This window comes from Camelus dromedarius, chromosome 10, assembly GCF_036321535.1.
Source record: "Camelus dromedarius isolate mCamDro1 chromosome 10, mCamDro1.pat, whole genome shotgun sequence".
Lineage (NCBI taxonomy): Eukaryota > Metazoa > Chordata > Mammalia > Artiodactyla > Camelidae > Camelus > Camelus dromedarius.
The window spans coordinates 46,553,558-46,574,687 of NC_087445.1; the positions used below are offsets into that span (position 1 = coordinate 46,553,558).

The 21,130-nt window shown below is 38.6% G+C and overlaps 1 protein-coding gene across 4 annotated transcripts in view; it reads left to right on the forward strand.

The window, feature by feature from the left end:
• LOC105102304 (phospholipid-transporting ATPase FetA) overlaps positions 1 to 21,130 on the forward strand; it is a 62,305-nt gene that overhangs the window by 26,602 nt on the left and 14,573 nt on the right. For 3 of the 4 annotated variants that reach the window (XM_064490303.1, XM_010995614.3, XM_010995611.3), the window contains exons 3-11: positions 363 to 440; positions 8,642 to 8,700; positions 12,134 to 12,247; positions 13,063 to 13,161; positions 14,772 to 14,833; positions 17,406 to 17,478; positions 17,824 to 17,894; positions 18,923 to 19,005; positions 19,747 to 19,905. In XM_064490303.1, coding sequence (XP_064346373.1) covers positions 363 to 440; positions 8,642 to 8,700; positions 12,134 to 12,247; positions 13,063 to 13,161; positions 14,772 to 14,833; positions 17,406 to 17,478; positions 17,824 to 17,894; positions 18,923 to 19,005; positions 19,747 to 19,905 — 798 coding nt within the window. Of the gene's footprint in view, positions 1 to 362; positions 441 to 8,641; positions 8,701 to 12,133; positions 12,248 to 13,062; positions 13,162 to 14,771; positions 14,834 to 17,405; positions 17,479 to 17,823; positions 17,895 to 18,922; positions 19,006 to 19,746; positions 19,906 to 20,479; positions 20,918 to 21,130 lie in introns of those variants that run through there. The other variant, XM_064490304.1, reaches the window with a different exon arrangement.

The window sequence follows — 21,130 nt, forward strand, 5'->3', positions numbered from 1 at the left end:
TGCAGATATAGAGTAGACCAGTCAATAGAAAACTAATCAAAGGTATAAGCCCAGAACTTCACTAAAAGATCACCCAATAATTTCTTTTTTGCCTGTTTCCAAGTTTCAGATAAATTTTCTGACTTATTATAGTTATCAGCTTAGATTTCGTTGCCAAGAAGTAGAATTTGTTTCCCAAGGTTTGAAAATATAACTTTATGATAAGGATGTATGAAATGAATTCTAAAATTTAGCATAAGCATTTTAGAGGTAGACTTATTTTGGATTTTATCCAAATTCCAATCTTCTTAAGCATACATTTAAGTAAAATGATATCAAGCAATGAGAAATTCTCATTCTAAATCTCTGTATTTCCTTTACAGAAATTCAATGGAATTATAATTGGAACTACTCTGCAATGTCTCTACTTGATAGGCAAAGTGAGGGCAGACAAAGTGGAGGTTGGTGAACTCTAAGTCTGTATGTCATTATTATTGCCTCTAAAAAGTATTCATGTGGGCATGCATGTGTGTGTGCACTCTCGTATGTGACAGATAAACAGACGGGCCAAGCTACCAATCAAGCAAACTGACCAGGAAAGGAAATATACTTTGCAGAAGTAAATACTTCGTACTTACAATCACAAGCTCTGGTGTTTTGTCATTTGAAAATTTGTACTTTTATCTTACTTTATACTTTTATTTGGAGGTTCATCAGAAAAGCATGTGTTCCTTTCCTCTCCCCATCCTTTACAACCACCTCCTGCTAAAAAGGAGGTGGCCAATGTAAAAAGATGTTGCTGAGGCAGATCAGATCATCCTTTGCAGACTTTGTGTGGACAGAGCAAGTGGATCTGGAATAGTGTTAGAGAGGATTTCTGTACCACTTCCATGCTTTGCTATGGTGAATCAAAGTACTGAAAGGATCTGGGGTAAGTCTATTCCTAGTCTTTTGAGGAATCTCCATACTTGCAGCAATCTTTTAAGTGATCTTTATGTCTGCAGTCTGTAAATATATCATATTAATCTTTCTGAAATTCTAGTAATATTACATTTTTCCCTACTCAAAATCTTTCCGGAATTCCTTGTCAGCTATGAGGTAAAATTTAAGATCATTGATAGACATCAAAGGCCTGACTGCCTTGTTTCCTGCCTCCTTCAGACTCTTCCTACCAACTGTTCTATCATACAACTTGTCTCAGGACCAAGTATCTCATTAAGCTCTTCTTCCTGCCTAGATATGTGTTCCCTACATCTATCCTGAACCTACATTCATCTTTCAGATTTAGTGCAAGTCCTTCTCCCTGAAGCCTTCTCCAGTAATTCTATCCACCAGTCCCCACACCCTCTGGCATTATCTTTCCTTCTTGAATTCCTATAGTGCTTGATTTCTATAGTTTTTTTTTAAACTTAGTAGCTGTATTGAGATACAATTCACTTGCCATAAAATTCACCCTTTTAAAGCATACAACTCAGTGATTTTTAGTATGTTTACAGGATTGTGAACCATGACCGTAATTTAATTCTAGAACACTTTCATCACCCCCAAAAGAAACCCCATACCCATTAGCATTCACTCCCAATTCCCCCATCTCCATCCCCTGGCAACCACTAATTTACTTTCTATGTATGGATTTGTCTATTCTGGACATGACATATATATATATATATGTCTCCCATTTACACTTACATAGAATCATATAATATGTAGCCTTTTGTGACTGGCTTCTTTCACTTAATGTTTTCAAAGTTCATCCATGTTGTAGCATGTATCAGTACTTCATTCCTTTTTATGGTTGAATATCATTTTATTGTATGGACATACCGCAGTTTGTCTGTTCATCAGTTGATAGACATTTGGGTTGTTTCCACTTTTTGGCTATTGTAAACAATGCTGCTATATACGTTCATGTACAAGTTTTTGTGGGGACGTACAATTTTGGTTCTCTTGGGTTTCTACAGTTCATTTTTAATCTTATTTATATCCTGCCTTGAACTGTTGCTTTACTGTTTTGCATATATGTTGTGTGGTTCTACTGAATTATCTCTCACACAATGCCTAGAGAGCTCCCCCTGTTCTGTAGAGTTTATAAGCTTGTCCCATTTACTGTATTTCTCCTTTCCCTCTCCTTGACCACTCATACACCTATACAAATATCAAGATTGTTATCATAAACTGCCATAACACAACAAGAAAAATTATTAACAAGTATTGCTAGGTAGTTAAACAATACTGGTAGTAAATTCAAAAGAGTGAGACATGCTTGTATATATTAACATGGAAAGATCTCCGATACGTAGTGTGAAATGAAAAAAGCAACTAGCAGAGCAATATAGCAGGATCTCATTTGTTAAAAAAAATACAGTTGTTTGTGTGTGTGTGTGTGTGTGTGTGTGTGTATGTATGTTTGTAGGTAAATACCCTAAGGAAGGGACCCAAAGGCTATACACCAGTCTATTAACAGTAGTTTCCTTGGAAAAGGAAGAAGGAGTGGAAGGCATGGGAAAGTAAAACTTTATGTTTTTTCTCTCTATATTTCTGGTTTTGGATCTTTTAGAGGTAAAATATATTTATGTATTACATTGATGATTTGAAAAACAATTAAAGAAAAAAGTGTAATCACAAAGGGAAAATAACTAAGTTGGAGAAATTAATAGGAAAGGACAGAAAAAGTAAAAAGAAAAAGAAATAGCAGGAAGGAGGAGGGCATAGATATGGTGGCACGTAGGGCAGAAAGTTAATCAGAGCCTTAGTAATAGAGCCCCATACAACACCACATCTAAATAGACACAAAAAACAGACATCAGTGTTGCACAACTCTTTGTGAACACACTAAAACCCATTGAATTGTACATTTTATTTTATCGGATGAATTGTATGGTATGTGCATTATGTCTCAGTAAAGTTATTTAAAATAAAACAGACATCTAAAATTTTTAGAGACAGTTTCTAGAATTCTGTTTCTTTAGAAAAGTTAGAGCAACAGTTGAACTAATTTTTCCTGATCTCAGTAAAAGACAAAGTTGTCAGATAGAATGCATGATTCCCAGCTAAATTTGAATGTCAGTGAACAGTGAATAATTTTTTAGTATAAGTATGCTCCATGTAATATTTGGGACATATTTTGTTTTTGTATTTTTATTTGCTAAACCTGGCCTCCCTAAACAAAGGGGATTAAGTTTTGAATCTCTTAAATTGTTTCTTTAGCAGCCTCTCATCTCCTGTCCTACGGAAGGTTTTATGAATGAGAAAAACTGAAAGTGATGTCTGGCAGTTCAGTCAAACATGACTGATACTACCTACCTTTAACACATTGATGTGAAATCATTGGTTCTACATTCCAAATGAGTCAGAATGGCAAAGCACCACTCTCAACTTCCATCTGCCTGGGGTAGAATGGATGATGTTTCTGTCAGCTTCTCCTGCAGGAAGGGAAGGACAGAAACCAAAAGTCTCCAAGAGGAATAGGGGGTGGGGCCTTGGGTTTTGAGCACATCCTGAATTGTGCCAGCCAAACCAATCTTGTATGGTATCCTGTTCATAAATTAGAGTTTGCTTTTTTTTTTAATTGTTGATTTTCTTTAATGTCTTGTTCTTTGAGCAGTTCTAGTCTTGTTCTGCTAAATTGGACAGGAGAATTAGTGCAGCTGTAGAGGATGATCAGAGGCATAGACAACAGGAGAGCCACGGTAATTCATGAACTAGACTTTTCATGACATTCGAGACTTTAGTGAGCTTCCTCTCCAGGCTTCTCTTGACACCGCACTCCACCCCACCTACTCAGCCATGCTGATTATCCTCCTGTTTGCTGACCTTAGCATAGGAAGATCAACAAAGCATTAGTAGCTGGGGTTTCTCTTTCACCCCAGCTCTTCTCTGATTATGTAAATACTCCCACAGGGAGAAGGTTATTATCCTCCATTGGAGGGGTTTGGACAGAAATCTGATCACAGTTCAACAAAATATGTTTCTAATCATCTATTTACTTGTGTGCTTATTCATTCAACAAATCTTTATTAAATCCAGGGCCTAATGCTGAGCTAAGCAGTGAGATACAGAGATTTAAGGAAAACAAAAAAGAAAAAAGGCATGGTCTGTATCTTTAAGGAGCTCTTTGTTTAGTGAGAGAAGATGGTATCATAAGTATGATAATTGAGCTGAATGTAAACCATGAGACATAGCAGTGGATAGACTGAAACAGAAATATGTAATGAAATGGTGATGAGAAAGCAAATTAGTTACTGCCTCTTCTGCAGGACCACAGACTCTCCCATGATGATTCTCAGCTATGTCATTTAGCTTTCTTCTTACCATTCTTTAGATGGAAATATCATCAGGTGGCTGTACTCCAGATATCTTAGAAATGCAGTCTGGAGAGATGAAATACAAATGTTCTTGTGTTCCCAAGACTGAAGCCATATGGTTAACTAAATCAACTGATAGCCATAATATTCCAGATTATGCTATTTGACTATGGTAGTATAAATTGTGATCATTTGGAATCTAAGAAATTCCAGTATTTCTCTGTAAATTGACTCCAACCAATCTGATGAGAAATTCCAGAAATTATGGAATTAGTCAGGTCAGTTATCCTCCCCTGGTACCTCTCTTCACTTATTTTTAGAGGTGGGAAAGTTTCAGCCACATGCATTAAGTGACGTGGGAGAAACCACCTATTGATCTAGAATGACAGCAAGGGGTTACTGCTGTTTCTGTCATCATTACCTGGGCTTACCTGATCTGGGAGTCTGGTGGTATAAGGAGAGGGGGCCTTGACTAATCTACTAGTTAGAGACTTGCACTCCTGAAGATCATCTCACTGCTCTTCTGTCTTTGGTTGGAAAATCCTATTTCTGACTGATTTCCCACTAGGAGCAAGGAGATAATTTGCTCAGAGGCCTCCCAAGCCTGACTGCTATCTGCTATCCTTTTTCTCTCTCCTTCCCTCTTCCTCCTGTTTCCTTTTCTTTCAATGTGCCACTTTCTCTAGTTCCCTCTTACAGAGTTCATTTTCCTTTTACCTTCTGCCATTTCCTTCTCTGGGCTAATCTCCAGTTTTCTGTAGCTTTAACTCCTAAAACCTGAAGTTGGATTACATCAAGATTGCATAAGAGCTATGTTTTTTACCCTGGCATTTGGATCAAAACTCTTAAGGACATCCTTAGACAGAGGCTTCTCCTATTTTGACACTTCTATTCTATTACCATCCCACCAAAGGACTAAGTAGAGTTTGCCTTACTAGACTGTGTCTTGTGTACCCTTTCTTCTCTACTGGCTGAATCAGCTTAGTACACCCACAGGAGATAGCCGAAAGTTCAAAATCGACTTTGAGCACAGACAACTGTATCAGTGGTGCTTATGGAATCTCCTTGACATAGCATAAGATAAAGGACAAAAAAATATCATTTAATGAGTATTTTTGACATGTCAGGTATTATGTAGATTACTATCTCATTTAACCTTCATGTTAGCATATAAGGTAGATATTACTACCCCGTTTTACATATGAGGAGACTAAAGCCCAGAAATGGAAATTGACTTGCCCTAAGCCACTTAACAATTTAGTCACAGAGCCCAGTCTAGAATAGCTAAAATTTTCTGAGCATTTTTCATATACTGGGAATTGTTTTTAAATGTTTTGCATGCCTTAACTTATTAATTCTAACAATAACCTTTCGAGTAGGTATTATTATCATTCATTTTACAGATGAAGAAAATTAGTCTCAGAAATTAAGTAACATTCCAAAGCAGTTAAGTGAAAGATTGAGATTTGAACCATGGCAGGCTGACTCAATTGTTCATATTCCTTTTTTTTAATTAAAATATAGTTGATTTACAATGTTGTATTAGCTTTGGTGTACAGCACAGTTATATACATATTTTTTCAGATTATTTTCTATATAGGTTATCACAAAATATTGAACATAGTTCCCATGTTTTTAACCACTGCAGGAGCCTGCCATATTTTTAACTCTAAGTCCACTGCACATTTTATAATACCAAGTTGTGTTGTGGAACTTCACTAAGATATCTGGCCCTTTCAATTCAATGATTTTTACCACCCCTAGGCCAGCTCTCAGCACAAGTCCTTGTGAAACCAGACCTTTACTAAATAGGCTGTAGACTCAATCAAGGATGCATTTTCCCCAGTCACCTGAGGCTAGATCTAGGTGTTTGTCCCCTTAAATTCCATAGTCATGACTACTTCAACTAGACCATTTCCTAGACTCTCCTTGTGTAGGCTAATTTCCAGTCTTCTATAGTTCTAACCTCTCATCCATAATTCACATTTTGTCACTCTTATTTCAGCCAAACAGGAATAAACTTTGAATTACCAAGTAATGGGGAAAACACTTGGTCATCCCAGTATTCAACAGTATTCATAAGCCCTAGGGAATCTTGAATTAATCTTGTATTATCTAGTCAAAAAACTATTTTTTCTGCCTTTATTATCTCAAACAGGACTAGCTACTTTCTTTTTAAGCTTGTCTTTTTCTCTCAGACTTTTAGTTTCTTCTTCTAAATGGTTGTGCAAACTGAAGTTTTAACCACTTTTCTCATTATTCTTGCTTTTCCTTTTTTAGAGGCATCTAGTGAAATCTGACATTCTAGCCCTCAATTCCTCTTCCCTTCCTGATGAAAATCCTACTTTCTTTTTTCTTTCCTTTTCTTTCATGACAGACCTGGAATCAAAGAGCCAGAACTAGGTGCAGGTTAATCCTGTCCCGCACTTTGAAGTCTCAGTCTGTCTCCAGCAACTCAGGCTCTGATCTTTGGGGTCTACCTGCTTTATTTCACTCCTAAGCTCAAGGAGGGAGGTATGTATTCAGTTGTTGTGCAGAGCCTCAACTCCATGCATCCTTTGGGGCTGGTGGGCTTAGAGAGAATAGCCTGTTGCACCCAGACCAGTTGCTGGGAAAACCTGTTAGACTTTTATTAAGTTAAAAAATAGTCAGTGATATCTAGGATGAAATTAAATAAGAAATATGAAATTCAATAAGAAAATACTAGAACTTTATCTAGAGTCATAAAATAATATTTTTGAATAAATGGAAAGGCTGTCCTTGTCTGTTGGGTATGATTGGAGGGGCAAATGGCATAAGAGAGACTGATTTCACTCACCAGCACCTGAGAAAATTGAATATGAATGTAGTAGAAAAGTAGCCTGCTCATGGATTGGGTAATCTCAACACCAGTAGAAGCACCAGTACTGCCCTGGTACTCTGCCCTAATCAGGCCGCCGTCTAGGCCCCTGAGAAAGTCCCTGCACAAAGAGCATAGGCCCTGCAGCAGCTCTAAATCCTAGATGCAGCTAGATTATCTGAGCCATACATGTTCCACCACTTGGGATAACCTGACCTACAATGGTTAGCAGAAGCTCTTGTGTCACAAAGTTGTAAATAAGCCATTAACTAGTCAAAGCAGAGTACAGCAAAACATCCTCTCAGTCCCATCTTAACTTCCCCCATCTTTATTCAGCTAATCCTGGTAATCACAAGAATGAAACAACAGGAAAGAAATGCAGTAGTCCAGGAGAACAAACTTCAAGCTACATAGCTGGGTGGTACACTAGCCCAGGCAGGACTTAGAGCCACTTGTTTATGTATTGCTAGCAAGGTGATTGTACGGACACTATCATCATGTACCAAGAAGTGGCTTCCTGGAGGCACACCAACAATTCTCTCTCTCTCCAGGGATATAGCATGCTACTGGATGGGGACCTAATACTGTGAAAATGTTAACTCTCTCCAAATTAATCTGTGTAATTTCCAAATCTGTATACTCAAATCCTTGCATAAAAAGAGCTAAACATCCCCTTTTCACCTTTTCTGCAATTTGTGCAAATCTCTGAACTTCAAGCACTGCCTGATGTAAGAAACATCCACACAAAAACTTTTACATGAATGTTCATATCACAGGGCCTGACACCTCCCAAGAACTCAATAAATGCTTATTGAACCAATGAAGAATTGAAGAGGCTATAGAAATTTTTCATTCAGGACAAGATCTATTGATAGTATATGTTTTTAAGACTTTTCATAACATGGTAATGGGCTATTTGTAATAGTTCATAACACCTATGAGTTTTGATGTGTTGATTTTGTCTTGTGTTGTAGTTATGAGGCTGACTCCATTAAATTACAAGTCCCTTGAAGTCAGGACCCTACCTTACTCATCTTTTTATCCTCCCACAGCAACCAGCACACTGGTTTCTAAGCAGTAGATGCTCAGTAATGATTTATTAACTCAAATTTAGTCAAGCAGGTTTAGGAAAGGCTGCCTTGGAAAGAACCTCAGATATCTTAAAATAAGGTGCTATAATTAGCTTATGAAGGAGGGCTGGGTTTCTGTGTTTGGCAGTAATGTTGGTGCAGGCCATCCTGTTGTCTGTAGAAATGTGATCTAGGATTACTAGAAGCATTTCTGGTGGAGAATTCCTCAGAAGTTACTTCTCCTCTTGCCTTCAGAAAGCTTGAATACTTGAGGGTTTCTATTTTTACTGTTTTTCTTGATTCTTTGGGTAAAGAGACAAAATCCTTTTTGTGGACCGATATCCTCAGTGAGAAGGTATGAGGATCTAGTGAAGTCTTCACTAGCAGCCAGCATCCCAGGCTGATTTATAGAGGGGCATACTTTTCATCATTTCTCTCCTCTTTTTCAGAACAAGAGAGATATCTGCAAGCCAACAACAGGGAATTTAACAGTCTGTTTGGATATCCGGTCAGTATCAGGTCTCCAGCTGTTTCAAAAGTGGGCTGGTATTCTCCTCTAATATTCCCCTCTGTCAGTGAGGCAGGAAATTCTTTCCAGATGTAGACCCTCCAACATAGGTTCTACTTTCTTTCTAGCTTCTGTACAATGAGGGCTGGTACAATGAGGCTCAGAAACTAAAATTAATCCAGTAACCTAGGGTCAGGGGAGAATGTATCTCAAATTTTGGGTTTTATATATAGTTCCTAGAAAAGAAATACTGTAGCTTGCACAGATTAAAGCATGGTTCCACAGTTTTCTTTTTCACTTAGACATCTCTGTCTATGACAGTACATATAGATCTTCCTAATTCATTTAATAGCAGTATAATTTTCCGTTGTATCAGTATACCTTAATTTATTTAACCAGTCTCTTATTGATAAACATTTTAAATGTCTCTATTTATATCCAGGAGCCCCCTCCAAAAAAAATGTATTTGCTATGATAAATGGTCCTGAATGAACACCATTTTATATATACTTCGGCACATTTGTGTGAATATACCTTATGAGAGTTTCCTAGAAGTGAATTGGCTGGGTCAAAAGGAAAACACATTAAAATTTTCAGCACATTTTGCCAGATTGCCCTCTAAAAAGATTATATCCATTTATATCTCCACATATAGTAAAGACTGCTCACTTCTCCATATTCCTGCCAAACTTGGTATTATCAATCTTTCTTCATCTTTTCCAGGCTCTTAGATGAAAAATGACATATTATTATCTATCTTTCCTTAATTTTGAGTAAGATCAATAATCTTTTTGTGTTAATTAGCCTTTGTATTTCTTTTTATGGAAACTACTGTTAATGATCTTTGCCCATCTTCTATTGAATTGTTCATTTTTCACTTATTTATTTATTTATGAATAAGTAACTCATAAAAAGATATATGTTTAAAAGCCATGCTCCAACACCCCATCCTTGCCCACATCTCTGCTCCGTATAGGGAATCACTTTTATTAATTTCTTATGTGTTCATCAGTGCTTCTTTGTTGAAATAAAGCAAATACCAGTATATATTCTCATTTGCCCACTTTCTTACACTATCTGAACCTTAACAGTATGTCCTGGAGATGTTTTCATAATCATAATTTCATACTAGCTTTTTCCTTTTTTTCTTTTTTTGACTGTATAGTGTTTCCTAGGCAGATTCAACATAGTTTATGTAACCAGTTCCTTATAAATTGACATCTGGATTGTTTCCAATATTTTCAATTACAAGCAATTTTATATATATATATATAGTCCTATAAGTATATCATATATATACATAGACGTACATATTTGTAGTCTCTGTAGGATATTAGTGTATGATTTCTGAGTTAAATTGGTTCTGGATAATAACAATGTTTAGGATATGGCCATTGAAACAGGTTTCCCTCTCTCTACCTTCTACTATGGTGCAGTAAAACTATCTATTCTCCCATTTAGTCATCACTGCCCAAATAAATAAATAGCCCAAACCAAAATCTACCACCTCTATCATGCTTAAATTTTTTCATCTCTGCCAAAATAGCTAAACACTGAGGAATTTCATAGTTAAGCAGACATTCTACATTCCTAAGATATTGCTTCTGGTTTGATATTTAAGAGTAGGACAAAACACTGTAGTTGCCAAGTTAGTAAAGAAGTACTGATATGTCTGTCTTGAGACAGAATCAGCTACCCAAGTGAGTAGAAATGTGAAGTGCACTAATTAACTATAAAATCAAATGGAAAATCAATGGTGAAAGCCAGCTGCTTCAGTAAGGAAAAAGATCAAACAATCTTTGGGTCTAAGTATCAAAGTTGTCTTAGATACTGAGAAATTTAGAGTATCTTATGATCAAAGAAAACCATTTCTATGTTAGAATAACCTACTCTCAAGAGCTCAAAGGGCCCTTAGAGGTCATTTAGTTAGAACTCCATTCAAGACAGACCTGTGAGCTCTCCAGGAGAGATCTTGTTTAATTCTTTTTCAACCTCTACTTGTATATCCCAGCATGGAGCTGTGAACAAAGCAAGCCTTGAGAAATGTATAGTGTTTGATTATTAATTGGAAAATCGTGGAGAAACACCAAGGAAATCGTAGGTTTAACTTGACCTCTAAACTCCTAAGTGCTAAGCTGTTTGGCTAACTTCTTTTCCCTAGGGAGATAGGCCTTAGGCAGGTCTTGACTAGGTAGCCTTCCTCAGCAAGTTTTAACCGTAGGACAGAATGGTGTTGGTTCTCCAAGAGAAAGATTCAGATGTTTTCCCAAGGTAGGGCCCAGCAAGATTCTTCATACTTAAGCAGTATCCGTCTTCCAGGACTGCAGGTGGGTTTACTCTTTTGTTTGGCCGTCTAGATGTAGAGGCGGAGGAGAAGCCCTATCCTTAGGGAATTATTTGGTCTCATTCTTCTTGAGCTCTTAGATTCAAACTCTCACATCTTAGGTCAAAAGACTGAAGATCCAAAAGTAGAAAATGAGATGGTCCTGCCAACATCTTGAGATCAGAACTGAAGAGGTAGCAAGTTCCTGTTTTCACTCAATAAAATGATAGCTTAGCTGTAGGTCAAAACTCTTCAGACTCTCTCAGGACAATTAAGGGGCAAGTGATTCTCCAGTGCTGACAGCAACCAGTGTAGGAACCTTCAGTGGGCTAAGGCTGAAAGACAGTAATTTGCTTTTGGCATCTGACATCCTTCAGCATTGAAAGCAACATGTAAAGGCACACCAAGCTGGGCTTGCAAGGCAAAGACAAGCTTCATTAGCAAGCTCTGGAGTAGCGCTAACACAAATGACAACCTTCCTGCTCTTTAGAGCTGAGAAGGACTTTGGGTCAGAAAGTGAAATGAAACTGAAAGGTTTCTGATTCTAAGGAAAGAAAGCATTTGGATGGCTGCACAAGTGAACTGGGGCTCGGGGGATAGCACAATCTCAACTCTGCAAGTAACTGTGTGGTCTTGAGCAAATAAATTAACCTCAGTGCCTCAATTTCTTCATCCTCAAAAGTTGATCGTATAGTACTCCCTTCAGACAGTTGTGAGAATTAAATAAGTTGTGCCATATAAAATGTTTAGAATAGTCCCTTACACATAGTAAATATTCAATAAGTATAACTTTTTATTGTTAATTTTATTATCATCATCATTATTAATGGCATCAATAAACAAAGAATTCTATTCAGGGCATAAATATATCCAGCCCCTCCTAAAAATGTCCCATATTGATCATCCTTGCCATCTTTGGATACTCTAGGCCTCTCTAGGCCTCAAAGAAAACGGGGTTGGGAGACAAACACTTCTTGCCTCCTTCCCCTGCTATGTCGAGGAGCTGTGGCTTTTTCCTAGTTTTTGAAGTGGTCTTGGTCCTCTGTGTTAAGACTGGGAGGTATAGGGTCTTTTGTTCCTCTAATTGTGCTTGTTTTCTTTTACTCACAGAACAATAGCATCAAGACCTCAAAATATAATGCCTTAAACTTCTTGCCTATGAACCTATTTGAACAGTTCCAGAGACTTGCAAATGCGTATTTCCTCATTTTGCTTTTCCTACAGGTACTGCCTTTTAGGGCCTTTCCCACAGAGCATTTTATCAACCTCTCTAGGGTCAGGATGTAATTAGTCCTTCTCCTCCTTAAAGTGAGAGGTCTTCTCACTTTAGGTAATAGGCAAATGGATGGCTGGAGTCTCAGGCCAGTTCCCTAGAGTAGCTGTAGTCAGGATAAGCAGGGTGAAGGAAGCTTTTTCAAGTGGAAGGAGACCAGGTTGCTGAATACCAAGGAAGGGGTGCTCCCTCATCATGGCTGCATGATGACCACAGTTCAGCTTGACCATAAAAGGCCACAGACTTGACTCTTCACCTTAACCTCAGCTGTAACCCGTTCCTCCTTCTTGTCCAACCTCCCTGACAGAAACGTAACACACAGGAGTGCTGAGGGAGGAGAATGGTTTAGAACCAAACACAGGGCAAGGAAGTAGGGCAGGGTAGGCACAAGTTAGGAGAGAGAGACGGATCATCTCATTTCTGCTTTGCTGGAGGAGTGTGGGAAGGTACGTGGTTTTCCCATGTCTACTCTCAACACCCCTACCCACAGCACCTTCATTATCGGAGGAGAAGTGGCTCTTTGCCATCAAGAGAAAGGTAGTAGATCTCAGGACAGATGCATGGCCAACTTACCATCTCTTTTATCCTTTCCTAGGAGATGTTTCCTTATATTTGGGTGGTTATTTGGAGGCTACAACAGTGGAAAGCAACTAGGATAGTGGAACTTATTATGAGTCTAGGGAGGTGAAAATGGTGGTGGGGTAGGGAGAAGTACATTGTCCTTTAAGCTTTCTTACCCAAGTTTCTCTCTTCTTCCCTCTCCCAGTTGATTCCCCAGATCTCCTCCTTGGCATGGTACACGACTGTGATACCCCTGATGGTGGTGCTATCCATAACAGCGGTGAAAGATGGCATCGATGACATGGTGAAGTAGCCTCCTTGGCCTCTAGTCCCTCACTGTACCTGGTCAGGCTGGGGGGCAAGAAGGACCTCCCAGAACTACCTAGTGCTAGGAAGAACCACTGAAAGGAAAGAGATGTTTCCTTTCCCTGTGTCCTCATCCACCCCAGAGGAATATGTAATTCCCTTAAGCCCAAGATTGGTGATCTGTACATACCCAGAAAAGAGTAACACAAGGCCTTTCTCTGTCTTCCTACTGCCACCTTTTTCCAGGCTGCCCTCCATGTCCTTTTTAATAACCTACCTCTTCCTTCCCTGGGTTTGCTGTCTCCAGGTTTGCTCTCACCCTTCTTCTTGCATTCCCCTTTCTCTCATTTTTATGTTCCTCTTTTTGTCCCTCTGCCTCTCCCTCTTTCTCCTGTTCTTACATTTCTTTTCCCTTTCAACATTCCCCTTCTCCTCTCCAGGTCTCCCTGTTTCCCTTTCCACCTTTCAATTCTATCAGGTGCACACAGTTAGGAACCCTCGGTTTAGAAAGCATCATGGCATAACAGAGGCTAATTCCTTTCCTGGCCTTGGAGGAGAAGCTGGCTCCCAGTGAGTGCTGCGTGGCTTCCTCTTTGCTCCCCACCGCAGGCTGGGCTTGGAAGGGTGAGGGTGAGGAACCAGTACCATGCCTACTAGTGAGGCTTGGAAGCTCATCCTGTTGACCTACTTGAGGCTTTCCTAAGAGAGTCCTTCTGACTTTGTCAGGATAGATTTTTAGACGCAAGTTTAAAGAGCTTTTTTCTCCAGCTCTTTAACTCTATAACTCTTTAAACCCAGAATTAGCACATATAGTGTTTAAATTTCAATCACAACTCAGATGTGGGGGAAAAATGTAGCTTTAATTTTCTACAACTAAACTCAGTGTAGTGCATAACCACCACCCCACTATCCCAGCCCTTTTTAATGAGAGCTAAAAACAAAACTTGCCAATTCAGAATGACACACCCAGTTGCTTCTAGTTTAGAACTCAGTCTCTTTAGGATAAATATTCTCCAAATATTCAGGATTCTTTCTGCCCTCTTCCCAGTCCTGCCCTTTCTCCAGGGAATAATCTCAGCAGGCAGGAGGGGATTCATGTAAGTCTTAGCATCAGGACATACCCTTATTTGTCCCCTTTGGTCTTTGAATAAAAGACCTCTATTCCTCTTTCCTCATTGCATCCACTGTAGAAGCTTCTTGTGTTGACTGTGGTTGGGGGTCGGGGGAGGGTATGCTTGTGAAAACTTAACTTCCCTGCACCTACCAATGTGTACAAGGCTCCAGTCCTGCCCATCATTTTGCATTCTCTCCTCTGTGGCTTTTGACAGAAGTTGTCTTTTCTCATTACCCTAGGCTTTGACTCTTGACATTAAATCCAAGATTTTGTCACTCTCTTCTCCCTTGGTTCTTTCTCTGGCCTCCCTTCTCAGCTTCTCAGAGGAAATCAACCTCTTTGCCTGGTTTTAATGGTAGAAGGTCTTGTTGGGGGTTGGGGTAAGGGAGAGTTATAAAAAAGGGGAACTCATTGAATAATACTTCAGAATGTTAACCTCCTACATGGAGTTTGCTCTGTGTCTATTTCCTGAACATTTTCTTGTGTAATTTTAGAAAAGGCATAAAAATGACAATCAAGTCAACAATCGTTCTGTTCTGGTGCTGATGAATGGCAGGTAAGTCCTTCTAGGGAAGCCAGTTTAGGTAGGACTGGCTTTGGGAGAGGATTGGTCTTGCTGAAGCTTGATGTGCTGGGTGCTTTGGAAAGGTAATTTAAGGCAGTGAAAAGAACCTCAGGTTGGACATAAGAAGAATTTGTTTTTCTAGATCTAGCATACTTTGAATTTGCTACGTGACCTCAGACCTCTCTGGGCCTCATATTTCTTATCTATAAAGTGGAGATAATATTCTCTACCTTAGAGGATGCTTGTAAAAAGTGAAAAATGAAATAATATATATTAAAGCAATTAATAAAATATGACATGGCATTAATATGCAAGTGATTATTTCTAGTCAGCATAGAGACATCTGTCTTTAGAACATCAATGGATTCTACATGACTTACTGACCATTCTACTACAGACTCTGGTTAGGACATCTTTTTGTTAACATTCTAAAGAAAGTAATGATGTTGACCCCATTGCTGTGGTGTTTGGTCATAGCTAACTAAAATGTTGGGTCAGTGTTTATATTTGGTGGGGTCTTGAAAAATTTTGAGTAATTTACCTTTGGCAGGAATGGAGGGAGGCAAGCATAATTCCTGTATAAGGCAAAATATGGAGATTATAATAAGAGATACAAAAATTATCACAAGAATTAATAAAAATGAGCAATCATAGCTGGCTAAAGGAATTAAGGAAGACTTTCTGGAGGAGGTTATGTTTGTACTAGCCTTAAGGGATGGGGAGGGATTCAACAAATAGAGATTGTATGAAAGGAAAGGTGACCAGTGTGTGCAGAAGCATGATCGCAAAGAAGTACAAACCTGAAGGAATTCATGATTGAGGTCCAGTCTTTTTTCATGGTGACCTTACAGAATACCCAGTAGCTATAGTTTTTTAATATATAATATATATTAAAAGTATAATATATAATATATATAATATATATTAATTGAAGTGTAGTTTTATAATATAATATATGTTATAGGTGTATAATATAGTAATTCACAATTTTTAAAGGTTATACTCCATTTATAGTTATTATAAAATATTAGCTATGTTCTTTGTGTTGTACAATACACTTTTGTAGCTTATTTTATATATAATAGTTGTACCTCTTAATCCACTATGTTTATATTCCCCCTCCCTCTACCCTCTCCCCACTGGTAACCACTAGTTTGTTCTCTATAAATGTGAATTTGCTTCTTTTTAAATTATATTCACTAGTTTGTTGTAATTTTTTAGATTCCATATATAAGTGATATCATACAGTATTTGTTTTTGTCCATCTGACTTATTTCACTTAGCATAATATCCTCCAAGTCCATCCATGTCATTGAAAAATGGCAAAAGTTCATACTTTTTTATGCCTGAGGAATATTCCATTATATATGTATCAGTAGCTTTGGTTTTAATCATATAATTCTATTATATGAAGTCCTTGGGCATCTAATCCTATTATTTATTGTGGCTGCTGATTCTGACTCACTGTGAATTATTTTCTCAAGTGTTTTGGTCTGTTGAAGCCCCTCATAAGGTACTTCCAAAGAAGTCAGTTGTGATTAAAAAGAAAATTTTAAAAGAAAAGAAGGAAGGTACTAGAAATAGAAAAGATAAAACTTAGTGTATTAGAAATTGCAAGGCTATGGATGTACTGACCAAATGAATTTAGTCCAGTGAATTACCCAAGTAGTGTCAGCACTTGGGATTTATAAGATTATTGGAGAAGAATTTGTTTTAGAGTGGCTTCAGGGTAGGAGTTCACAAGCAGGGCCCTGGTTAGACTTTGTAAGCCAGTGAACATCTGACTAATTTAACACTTGGGGGGAGGCTCACTGTTGAAACAGTCTATATTCCAGAAAGTGGCTTCCCTTTTCTAGAGCACCTGGGTTTGAGCAGAGCTGCTGTTGAAAAAGTTTTTTTCAAGTTGTGATTTCTGTCATTTTCATTTTTCAGTAATTCTGATTACAAGCGCATCTTCAGTTAAAAGCCACATTTTAGTTATCAAAAGGAATGAGCCACGTCTTCTATAAATGTTCTGTAAGATATATTATTAAATGAAAAATGCAAAGTGCAGAAAATTATCTTTTTTACTTCTGTCTCTCGTGTATTTCTGTATCAGCAAATGGTTATTGGGATCCCTTCATGGGTCTTGTAACTTTTAAATGTATATCTTGTATATGATTATATGGATTGATATTTTCTAGAAAAAATTGCAAAAAATTACGATGTCTACCCTGAGGAAGCAAAACTAGAATCTGGGGAGAGAGGAGGCTTTACTTTTTCCTTTTATATACTTCTTTATCATTTGAACTATTTTTTACCATATGCATATATTACTTTACTTAAAGAAAAATGTGCATGTATGTCTACATATACCTTTATAGAGGTTTAGAAAACTCATACCCTAAAGTCAAGAGAAATGGGCACCATTCTTTATTGTAGCAAAGATGTGTCAGACACCAGTTTGTTCCTCCTCTGAGCCTTGAGTTCATCTCAACTTTTTTTCTCCCCTTGATTGTCAAAACAGGGCTGTGGTGAAATTTCAGAGCAGGCATACAGGCATTCAATGTTCATTTTCTTACAGAATAGTGACAGACAAATGGATGAATATCCAAGTGGGAGATATAATAAAACTAGAAAATAATCAGCTTGTCACGGTGAGTACCTCTTTGGGCTGTGGCTTTTTCTCTTTTGGCTTGAGTAGGAACCCTTTCGGCACTTCTATGGCCACTGCTTTTGGTGACCTTCATCTGCCTCACTCTGCATCCAGAGATCATCAGCTCATGTGGTAAGAAGTTTATTCTTGTCCACTTCTCACCATAGCTACAGGTAAAGTATGACTAGTTTTGGGAGAAGGGGGTATGTGGTAGCAGTGATGGGTCCTAGACAGAGAAAGTAAACCAAATGTCTCTAAAATTCTTAGAATGGACATCTGTTTTGTCACCCTGTTATGTTAAGAGTCTGCCTTCCTGCCTTATCTTCTCTGACTTTTCTGACCGCAGGCTGATATACTATTACTCTCTAGCAGTGAGCCCTACAGTCTGACGTATATAGAGACAGCCGAACTGGATGGGTGAGTGTTTCCTCCTGATATTCCATTAAGACAGTTGTGCCAGCTTACAGTGATTTCTCACTGAGGGAGAGCATGATGCAGAGAATGAAGTGCTAAAAGAGGCTAGAAATATCCAGATAAGATAGAAGGCCAGACTCTGGAACCTCAAGTCTAAGGCTGAGCTCTTGACAGCAACAATTGAGCATCCACTGGGTGCAGAATCTTGGCGGATTAACAATATATTATTCTTCTCTAAACTGGAGGCACTCTCTGACAAAACTTAGTAGTGCTGAATGGCAGGAAAGAGATTAACAGAGCTGTAAAATTTCAGAATAGAGTTCCAAAGTTTTCAGGGTGGGGGGAGTGAGTATGGAGGTACTTAAGTACTGATAAAACACCATGTTCTAGAATGAATTTAAGGTAGAAATTCACTAATGTGCAGAAGCTTAGGAATATGGAGGCCATCTTCAGAGAGCTTGTCCTGTGGAATTTTGTATCAATCTGTATTCTTACAGCTATTCCTCTTGGCACCCACAAACTTTTTGAAATGTGACTTCTTTTTTATTTCTGTCTCTCATGTATTTCTGTATCAGCAAATGGTTAATTGGGATCCCTTCATGGGTCCTGTAAATATTTATAAGATGAGAAGTATGTTTACTTGGAGGTGCATTCAGGTTCGTACCAGGACCTGCTTCTTACTCTTGAAGGGAGCAGGTACCACCTCCAGGTTGTTTTGTAATATTTCTTCTGCTTCTCTTCTTCATCTGACCAGCAAGCTCTCACAGGTTGGTTAAAACAATGGTGATGTGTTACAGGGAGTGAGAGCAGAGAGAGAGGGGAGTGAGTGAGCTAACACTCAGCTTCCTTGTGGAACCATCCCACCTCAGTACTGTCCTTGAGAAAGGATATCAGTGGGAGTGACTCTTACTGCTCAAGCCTGTAGCCCAAGCTCTGTTGGCAACATCTCTTTTTAAAGGAGGTGAAATTGGACCTGTGCTGCTGTTGTGTATGTGTCTTGTACTCTGGTGACTGTGCATCCTTTACTCTAGTGAAACCAACCTGAAAGTGAAACAAGCCATCTCAGTTACCAGTGACATGGAAGATAACCTGAAGCTGCTGTCTGCCTTCGATGGTAAGTTAGGAAATAGGTTTGCCAACCCAAATTTTTTATCAGTAGAGGTCTGGTTAAATAAAGTTTGGTACATTTGTATAGTGGATTCTGTATCACTTATTTTAAAATATGCAAGTTGATATTTGTTTACATGGAAAAATACAACCTGGTAATAAGTAAAAAAAGAATACAATGCACTATGCATAGTATATATAACATAAACTTATTTGGGGGAACATACATATGTTTATGAGTATATGTATAGGAAAAATCTTGAAAGGTTGTACTGCAGAAGTTTAATAGCACTTATCTCTAGGCAGTGGGTCAATTTTACTTTTTCCTTTCTCATTTTAATGTTGTATATATATTTACAAAGGGCCCCTTTTACTTTACTAATCGTGAAAAAGTCAAATTATTTCCATTTTTTAAAAATACTAGATTTGCTTTAAGTAGTTTTAAAATTTCTTCAGATTCAGCTTTTTTGATCTGGAAGTACTGATGGTGATAAGTTATGTGAGTTGTTCTCTCTCGGGATGAACCCATGTCACAGAACTGCTCTTCTTTGATGCCCAGAAACCTTTGTCTGCCTTTCTAAAGGGAGCTGGTGAGAAAAGGGCAGCAGCTGAGAGATGATAGGAAAAAGATATGTATATATTTTGAAAGAGGGACGTTCCTTCCTCTTTTCTGTTGAGCCTCCTCTGTCCTGTAAATTAAGATTACAGAGTCAGGACTCTTATTCCTTTTTTGTTTGTTTGTTTTCAGGAGAAGTGAGATGTGAGTCTCCCAATAACAGGTTGGACAGATTCACAGGAACACTGACTTATAAGGGAAAAAACTACATCCTGAACCATGACAGGCTGATTTTCCGAGGTTGCGTCATTAGGAATACTGATTGGTGCTATGGCTTGGTGGTTTTTACTGGTACGTCTTCCTGGGGCCACAGACCCCCAGCCTGCTGCATTCTATTTGTAGCCGCGTTGTGGATACTTAGTTTTCGGGATGTAGATATGGTGCTCAGATAATATACCAAAACACTATGGCTTTTGAGACAGATAGAAAGTGAGGCAGGTAGATGGATAGATAGATGGATGATTTAAGAAAAAACTTTTTTCTTAGGAAAAAAATGACTTTTTTCCCCAAGCAATGAGCTGCTAGCATATGACCCCTGCCTTTGTTAGAGGAAGTCTTTGTGTTCCAAGACCATGGAGCACTCATGAGTCCTTCTAACCATATCTGGACACAAGAGAAGGTATACACATAGAGTTAGCATATGTACAGGGAACATGTGGAAGGGGAGAGTATACGTGTGCATAATTCCCATGAGGAGAGAATAAACACAGTGCTCATTATGAAGAATATAAAATACAATATGAAGTGTTCACAGCAGAGAAATGGCACATGTGGCTCATTAGCAGTGGCCCATCTTGAGATGGCATTTAGAACCATAATCCCTTATGGTTAGTGAGAGATTGTCTTGGGTTTTGATGTTGTGCAGGAAAGTGGAGGAAGCTTCAGTGCTCCCCTGTGCCCTCAGTGACAGTGGTCATTGATGACAACAATCATGGTAAGAAGATGGGACCCTGAAGATGGCACTGAGGAGGGTTTCCCACAGTGAATACCACTCAACTCAGAGCTCCCCTTCTAGAGAATTCACCCCTAGACATAGGGATCCTGGATGCCTCACGTCTGTGGAAAATAATGGGATCCAAGCCCTCGAGAGAAGCTTAAGAGTCCAGGGAGGCCTTGGTGGAACTTTTTTCACTGATTCTTGACCTAGAGTGGCAGCTTGTAAGCTGACCAGTCCCAGACCCAAAGATTTGAAGTAGACTTAGTTTCTTCACTCTGCTTCAGCAGCTAGCCCCACACATTGCCACACATAAAAAAGCTCATTTTTCAGCAAATTTTCCCTAAAGCAATAGCAGTGAGGTTGCCAACCAGCCCAAATTTAGTTCATGTTTTCTTCTGAGTCTTGGTTGGATACACGGTAGTGAAAAATCTTTTGGGGGCTTTGGGAAGCTCAGAGCAGAGGAGAACTGATGCCACCTAAGAGCACCCCAAAGTATTCAGAGTAGAATTGAGTTGCTGATCCTGTTACGTGATATCCAAGTTCTACCATGATTCCCACATTCTTCTCGAAACTTGGGGG